Below are 9,137 nucleotides of genomic sequence, written 5' to 3'. Positions count from 1 at the left end.
CCGGAGGAATTTCCGTTGGTGGCGGCGGAAATGAAGCTTGGTCATCACCGCTTCCAGGCGAAGCATTATCCTCCGCAAGTTCAGCTAGCATTTCTTCGTAAGTTTCGTCTACCTCTGGTTGTGATTCAGCAAGTCCAAAATTTCTTCTTTCCGAACGGATCCAATCTTTGAAAAGTACTGATTTTTCCAAGCTCTCCCTCATAGACGCTCTATAATCACCGAGTTGAAGTCTTGCTTGACTGAAAGCGCTCTCTGATGCCACTGTTGAAGCTTGAATAGTTAAAATATCTCGGGCCATCCTTGAAAGAATCGGAAAGTATTTTTCTTTGTCCTTCCACCATTCCAAAATATTAAAGGAGCCTTCGGGATTCACTTCCTCAATTCCCTGTGACAAATAAACTTCAAGCTCATCTAGTTGTGAAAAATCACCAGTACTAGAACCTTGAGAACCCCTGAACCCTGCCCAAGCACTAAGTGCTCTTACTCCCACAGTTCTTTTAGATGATTGAGAACTAGAAGAAGAAGGAGTTGGAACATTTGGTCTAGCATGATCTAATGCAACTTGATAAGCATTATAAATAGTTTGAACATTTATTTTAATTGAGGTTATTACGTTCGGAAGTTTAGACAACTCCTCATCTTCAAGTGCTAAACCATTATAAACAGTTTCATACCAAAATTGAGGACCTCCTAATTTCATAGTAGGATTTAACAATGCAGCAATACCATAAATAGGGGAATAGGGGAAAAATACTTTTTTAAACTTTTTTCTCATGAAATCAATAGCAAGTTGATAAATTTCCCCACTCTCTGAAAAATGATCAAACAAATTTGCAAGTTCTGCAATATAAATTAAACAGTTAGAAATAGTAGGATAATATTGCCCAGAAAATTCATTTGTAGCAATATGGAATTTTTCTAAAAAATCTACAAGCATTTTAACATTAGCCTAATCCGCATTTGTAAGGTGCTCATCATCATCACTTACATGAGCATTAAACGTTGAGTTTATGGGGTTTCTATATTCATATGCAACAACTAAACTTTCATACATGTAATTCCATCTAGCTGGACAAGGTTTAGGAACCTTTCTTTCTCTTAGGCCAAATTCATCGCATCTTTTAAAATATTCTCTAAGTCTACTTCTACGGTTTGAATAAAAAAGCCAATTAAGAGCCATTTTAACCTTTTCAATTTCAACATTTAAAATTCGCATACCATCACCCACAATTAAATGGTAAATATGACAAATACATCTAACATGAAAAATGTTACTAAATACAGGACTTAGTATAGTGGTAAGCAAGACTACATCATTTGTGTTACTAGTAGCATTATCCATTGAAACTGATATTATTTTATCACGAATGCAAAAATATCTACAAATATCCGCAATCGAGCTAGAAATAAATTGCCCTGTGTGACGTGAATTAATTATTCTATAAGCAATAATGCGCTTTTGCATTATCCAATGCTCATCAATCCAATGACTGGTAACAGTAAGGTAATCACAGTCATTACCACTTCTACCAATATCAGTTGTAATAGCAAGACGATAATTTATATGAGTAAATAAATAGCGCAAATATTGTTCATATTCATATTTATATTTATAAATATCACTCTTTACGGTTGTGCGAGGAAAACCTTTATAAGTAGGATTATAAATTTTTCTAATATAATGCACAAAGTGGGGGTTAGAAGGAAAACTATAGGGTAAGCACATAACAATGACAATTTTTGTCAATTCTTTCCGATCTTTTTTTGGATCATAATATAAAATACCACCGGTAACAGTGTTAATTCCCGATTGAAGTTGATTTGACCCGGTACTAAGGTCAGCCTGACTAGGTGCACTTGTCCCCTCAGCCAAAGCTTTCATACGAAAATATTTAGCTTTATCTTGAGGGTGTAGCAATATGTGTCTAGTCAAACTTCCTGTCCCCCCCCCGACTCCCCAACATATTGAAAAACTAACTCTTTGCCACAAGTTCTATACTTAGCCCTATTTTTTTCTCTTAGTTGAGTAAAAAATTGCCAAACAAGAGATGTTTCTGCCCGTTTAGAAGGTTGTCTAGAAAAAGTAGGGGCACTAATAGGAGGGTCAGACGGGGGATCATCTAGATTATTATTAGTTGGGTTAACTTCAGGAGCAGGACTAGTGGGTGTATCATCATCCGATTGCATTTCATCAGAATCTATTTCTTCATCATCATTTTCATCAATAGTTGGATTACCATAAAGAGCATTCATATATTCATGGTTTAATTGTTCACCGGGTGCAATATTATGGCAAAATTGACTCTCGGTAAATTATAATAAATTATTATCGCTATCAAGAATAGGAGGTGTAGGACGGGTAACATATTTGGGTCGGGGGAGCCGGGGGAAGTGGAGGAGGAACATATTGGCCACTAGATTCACCACTCTTCGATTTTTTCTTATTTTTACTAAACATATTTTTTAAGGAATAAGCCATCTTAATTAATCAAGCAAAGTAAATAAAATAAACAAAATTATAATATTAAAACTTAAGAGTTGGAACGAGTTTACCGAATTGACGAACAACTTGTTGGAAATTGATTATCGTTGAAGACTTCAATTCACCAACTTCACAATTGTTTCACAAATTGTAACAATAAAGTAAGCAATAGTAGCAATTATAGAAGTAAATTAGAGAGAGATTGTGATAGATTGATGATTTTGTAAGAAAAAATAAAATAATGATGGGGTATTTATAGTTGAAAATAGGGGAAAAGTATAATTATAAAAAGTTTGGGATTAAAACAAAGTTGGGGAGTTAAATGGCTGTTTCATAAATAGCCAACGGCTATTTTTGGGGCCCAAACCATAGGACCGGCCCACGAGACCGGACCAAACCCGTTAAAACCGGACCAAACGGTCCTGGCCCGTTTAGCCGTTTGGCCCGTTTGGCCCGCGGTCCCGGACCGGTCCCGGGCCTGGACATGCCCACTTGCGAGCCTCAGGTAAGATGTTGAACACAAGTTAAGCACACTCCTGTTGCCCATTGATGTGAGTTCGAATGCCTAAGGACATTTAAGTTTTTCCTTTGTTTTTCCGGTTTTTTCACAAAGCTTTACAAACACCTCGGCCCTACATATACGCTTTCTTCTGTTTCTTTTTTTAAAAAAAACAAAACAAAACAAATGACTAAAAGTCAAACTATAAGAGAACCAAACATTGATGCTTATGCCGTATTTAAGCATTCGTTACTCTTTTAAATATATATATTGATCGTCGGTACTTATTCCTTAGTTCGATTATTAAAATATATTAACTTGAGTTGGATGAAGGAATCCATAAATTTTAAATGCTAAATCCGCCTCTACTTGACTAATAATCTTCATTAGTTTTGTGTTCCTCGGAATGCAATTATGTGTTGTAGTCAAAACATAGAAGCTAGTGCAATACCTGCACTAAAGGCTCGTTTGGTATGAAGGATAAGGATAATTAATTCGAGGATTAAATTTGAAATGAGTTTATCCCACACTTGGTTGGTATAAAATCATGGTATAACTAATCCCGGGATTGTAGTATTATTCGTATCCCTGTGGAAGGATGAAATAATAATTTTGGGATAACTAATCCCACGATAATTAATTATAAGATAACTTATTTCTCAACGAAACGACCCCTAAAACTAGTCGGATACCAAACAATGCAACTCTTTTTTTATGTAGCTAGTTTCTCGACACGTACATTACGTGTGTTTATATGTCGAGTAATGTATATAAAATCCGACAATTATTTATAATTGTTATAGTGATAGTATAAATAATCAGGTCATGTTGGTAGTTTTGTGTATCTTGAAAAATAAGACAATAGTTTGATAGAACATACTCCATTCATTCTTAAAAGAATAATATTATTTTCTTATTAGTCCGTTTAAAAAAAATAATCTTTAAAATTAAAAATAAGGCAAAATGGCCTTTGGGCCACTTAAACTTGTAGCCATTTGTAAGCCCGGTAGATAAACTTATAAGTTTCTCATTTGAACACTTGTACTTGACGGAAGAATATCAATAAACACTTACAGCTAAGCGTATTCCTCAATCGCTATGACCCAACTGACACTTCATATTCTTAACCTATTATTGTTTGACATGTGTAATTTGTAGGTCCCAATCTCTTTTTACCAATTTATTAATAAAAATTAAAACCTTTTCCTTTCTTCTCTTCTTCTTCGCCATGGCAGCACCATCACTACATGTTTCTTCCACCATGAACACCACCCTCATCCATTCTAAAATTCCCCAAATCAATAATGAATACCATTCTTCTCTACTCTAAAACTCCCAAGTGAATTAAAAAGTAAAAAGAACACAGACAAAATCAGTAAAATCCAAAATATCTAGACGAATCAGTAAAAAGAACTCTCTTCTATTATCTTCTCCAAAATTATTTTTGAAAATTCCCGTACAAATTAGTAAAAAGAAGAAAAAAAATTTCCAACAATCTCAAATGAGAGTTCACTGATACATAGATTCAAAATCATCTCTAAAATATTCAATCTTCAACACCCAATTAATTGATTTTTTCAAAACTGAAATTTTGTTATGTATTTTTTTCTAACCATTATTTTCCTCTTTGAATTGTGGTCAAGCCAGATTTGTTAGAAGGTGGTTGAAGATGGGAGGAGAGGGAGTAGGAGGAGAGACGGGAAAAGAAAGGGGAGGGGAAGGGAATCACATAGAAACAAAATGAATGAGTGAAAGAGGAGAATGGAGGGCGTGGGGTGGGTGAGAGTTTTCACCTTTTCAATTTTTTCTTTTAGTTTTTCCTTCTAATTTGATTTCTTTTCTGATTTTAATATTTTTTTAAAAATCAAAACTGTTAGATTTACGCGCGTTTGTATCATGGTTTGTACGTATTTGAGCGACATCATTTAAGTCGTTGCCACATAATCATGATCAATGGTCAAAGACGTTTATTAATACTCATTCCGTAAAGTACAAGTGTTCAAATGGAAAATTTATAAGTTTATCTACCGAACTGGCAAATGGGTACAAGTTTAAGTGGTTCGGAGGCCATTTTGCCTAAATATAATGCATCTTGAACTTTTTGTTTTATCTTTTATGACAAACTTTTATAGCGATAAGAATCTTAACAGAAATTTTCAAATTAAAGTTCAATTATACACAATGTTATACTTCCTTCGTTTCGGTTCATATGACACATTTTATTTATTAGTTAATTAAAAAAAGAATGACATATTTTTATATTTAAAAATAATTTAATTTTTAATTTTTAATTTTATTAATTTTACATTTAATGAGAAACTTTTATAGTTATACATGTCTAATGCCCACACAAAGTTTTGCCTTTTAGGCTTTTACAACCTCCACCACTATTTGTGGTTATAAAATCACGATATTAAAGATGAATTAAAGTTCCAAAATTAAATAATTTTTAAATATAAAAACGAAAGTCACTAGTGACGTGTTTTCTTACAATATTTGCGTTGTCAAAGTACTATACAACGTCACTAGTGACGTATCTGGTCAAAATCCAAACTCATTAGTCAAATAGCTTTCACCTCTCTAGGACCAACCAACTACCTCATCATCCATTGGCTCTATCAAGGATATCTATATATAGATACATAGTACTATATTTAGCATCTGTCAATCTCTTAAGTATTTGCAAAGTTAGCCGAAATCACAACAATGGCCAAAGAGGGAACAAAAGTGCCAAGAATTAAACTGGGTTCACAGGGGCTAGAAGTGTCAGCTCAAGGACTTGGTTGTATGGGCATGTCCGCTTTTTATGGGCCGCCCAAACCCGAATCCGATATGATCCAACTCATTCACCATTCCATCAACTCTGGTGTCACCTTTCTTGATACTTCAGATGTGTATGGCCCCCACACCAATGAAATCCTACTTGGCAAGGTACTACTATTTAACCTCTTTTATTTTATTTTATTTTATGCTGTAAGATGGTTGTACCTAATGCTGAATGTGTTGTACACTTTTTTTTCCTTTTAATTTTGGTAAAGGAGTTGTGTGATTGGTATTTCTGGTGTTTTGAACTGTACTATTTTCAGAATATCTTGGTTTTCGTGTTTGAGCTGGAATAATTGCAACCTATGCAAAATGTGCTAGTTCATAAAGCTTAAAGACTTAAACTTTCCGTTTTGAGTTGATGCTACTTTTCAAATGTTTAAGCCTCTTGCTTTGGACCTTAGCAAGAGATGTTGTTCATGGTTCTTTAAATATTGTACTCTCTCCGTTTCAATTTATGTAACATAGTTTTAATGAAACTTAGTTTTAATGAAACTTAGTTTGATTGAACACGTAGTCCAAGAAAGAAAAAGTTTTGGAACTTGTGATTTTAAATATTACCTAAATGTTTTGACTATAAATGTATGCCGTTAAAGTAGTAAAATAAGAAGTTTGAAGTTAAATTATTTAAAAAAATAGGAATGTATCAGTTTTCTGGAACGAACTAATAAGGAAATATTGTCACATAAACTGGAATGAAGGGAGGATATCTTATGGGGTGTTATGGGAGAGGATGTTCTGGCTGCTTGGTAGTAGAAGGTTTCATATGAGATCAGTGCTAGTACGCAGAGTTTATCCTTATAACTAATTCCCAATTTTGATGTTTGTGCCAAGCAAGAAATTCATTCTTAATGATGCTTAAAGTCTTATTACTTTAGGTGCTAAAATCTACCGAGATCAAGAAAACGAATCTAGTAGCTAGAATTGAAGTAAAATAATAAAGATGACAGTAAATGAAAAACTTAGAGACAGAGAAAGAGAAGGAGTCATTTCGTGAAAATAGCCTCTTGCACTACTGCAGGGTAAGATTGTGTACAATAGACCCTTATGATCCGCTCCTTCCCCGAACCCCGCACATAGCGGGAGCTTAGTTCACCGGACTGCCCTTTGTCCGGTCCAAGATACAAAGCCTTGTTGTTACAAAGTCAGACAAGTAAAATAAAGAGAGAGCTTTTCTGAGAGTAATGTAGTAGTTGCAGTGAGTAATAGATTTCATATGCAACTGCTTACTTTCAAATCATAACTTTCTTATTTTTTAAAAATGATTTCATATGCGACTGCTCTCCTTAGACCCCAGGTATGGGATTATCCCGAGTTTGTTGTTGTTGTTGTTGTTGTATGACCGAGAACATTTATCCATTTTTGTACAATTTCTACTAGAATAGTTACCTAAGTTCTGATAATTATACGTATCTATGCAGGCGTTGAAGGGAGGGATGAGAGAACGCGTTGAGTTAGCAACAAAATTTGGAGCTATATTTGCAGTTGGAAAGATCAAAGTGTGTGGAGAGCCAGCCTATGTAAGGGCAGCATGCGAGGCTAGCTTAAAGCGACTTGATGTTGACTGCATTGACTTGTACTACCAGCACCGAATTGATACACGCGTGCCTATTGAAGTCACGGTTGGTTCTCTCTCGCCATTTATAACTCTGGAAATCACAGTTTACGAACATTTTGGTGTAACTGTACTTGCGACTAATAGTTTGCATCTGTGAGCTTGATAAACCAGTTAAAGAGTTTAAACTTAGCAGTCTGTACCTACGATACATGTATAAGTAGCCTTTCAAGTGTTGCAGCATAGACTAATACATTTTCAGCCGCACACCAATTATGTTGAGTGCTACATTATTGAATGTTTTCATATCTTTGTTCAAACGGATAATGATCATCATTTCTTATTCCTTTGAATTCCTGTTTTACTAGATTGGAGAACTTAAGAAGCTGGTTGAAGAAGGTAAAATAAAATATATAGGTCTATCCGAGGCGTCAGCATCGACGATTAGAAGAGCACATGCAGTTCATCCAATAACAGCAGTACAATTAGAATGGTCTCTTTGGTCCAGAGATGTAGAGGAAGAAATAATCCCGACTTGCAGGTTTGTTTCTTCTTTCTATTAGTTTTTCGTGTTTGGAGTCTATGGAAATATGAAATCCTGATGTTCGCATTCCTCTTAACTGTTTAGAGAACTTGGCATTGGAATTGTGGCATACAGTCCACTAGGACGGGGCTTTTTGTCATCCGGTCCAAAGCTGCTTGAGGATTTGTCAAATGAAGATTTCCGAAAGGTTAGCTTGTATTAAATGTTTGTTTTGGATTTCAAACATATTGATCTCATGTTTAATTACACTGCTATTCTGTTGCTACTATATTTACTTGTTTGAGGAAAGAAATGGTTTTGATCACTAAGCTATTTAATTTGGATGATATCGCTAGGGACTAAATGGATCTTCAATTTTGCAGCATCTCCCAAGGTTCCAGGCTGATAATCTTGAGCATAACAAAATATTATATGAAAGAATTTGTCAAATGGCGGCAAAGAAGGGGTGCACTCCGTCTCAGCTAGCCTTGGCGTGGGTACATCACCAAGGGAACGATGTGTGTCCCATTCCGGGCACCACTAAAATTGAAAACTTGAACCAGAACATTGGAGCTCTCTCCATAAAATTAACATCAGAAGATATGACAGAACTTGAATCCATTGCTTCAGCTAATGCGGTCCAGGGTGATAGGTACGGTTCTGGCGCGAGTACTTACAAAGATTCCGACACTCCACTCCTTTCTGCATGGAAGGCTACATAATGATGCAATTGTGGAATTAGTGTTTCTCGGTCTGTTTGTTGAGTTGAGTTGAGTTGTTCCTATATTGCGCGCTGTATGTGCTGAAAAAAACTGCAATTTTTCTGTTTTAAACTATTGTTCCTCTTGTAACGCTATGATTGTTCCAACAATAAGATGCTTTGCATACTTTTTACTTTGGAGTAAAACACTAAATTATTATTGCTTTACCATATATGTATGATTCAATCTTCTTGTTAATTGGACAAAGTCAAGAATTTATGTTTTTAATAAGGGTCGAGTCTGGATAAAGTTGTGCCGTTGTGCGTCCTTCGACTGATCCCTCGATTACTATTACCTTCTACTAGTACAAGTATTGGGTCATTTTGTCCATTTTTCAAGAAGAGAGCCCAAGACAAGGAATGCAGTTTCTAGATATATTTTATGGATGCATGTTTATTTAGCTTATATTTCAAATGTCTTTTTTTCTTTATTTTTAAACTTCGTGTCTAGTCAAATTCAGTCTGAACATCTTAACATCGATTGAGAGTTCAGGA

General features: G+C 35.0%; 1 protein-coding gene across 1 annotated transcript; it reads left to right on the top strand.

The window, feature by feature from the left end:
* The first annotated feature begins 5,635 nt into the window (after positions 1-5,635).
* On the top strand, positions 5,636-8,776 carry LOC104121475 (auxin-induced protein PCNT115-like). Its single transcript, XM_009633484.4, has 5 exons — positions 5,636-5,912; positions 7,226-7,426; positions 7,728-7,900; positions 7,988-8,090; positions 8,266-8,776. Exons 1-5 carry the CDS (start codon positions 5,688-5,690, stop codon positions 8,602-8,604), a joined length of 1,041 nt encoding a protein of 346 aa, XP_009631779.1. The 5' UTR covers positions 5,636-5,687; the 3' UTR covers positions 8,605-8,776.
* The last annotated feature ends 361 nt before the right edge of the window (positions 8,777-9,137 follow it).

This window comes from Nicotiana tomentosiformis, chromosome 9 (assembly GCF_000390325.3).
Source record: "Nicotiana tomentosiformis chromosome 9, ASM39032v3, whole genome shotgun sequence".
Taxonomy (NCBI): domain Eukaryota; kingdom Viridiplantae; phylum Streptophyta; class Magnoliopsida; order Solanales; family Solanaceae; genus Nicotiana; species Nicotiana tomentosiformis.
Note: the sequence above shows the minus strand (reverse complement) of the source record. Positions and strands in the feature narration are given on the sequence as shown.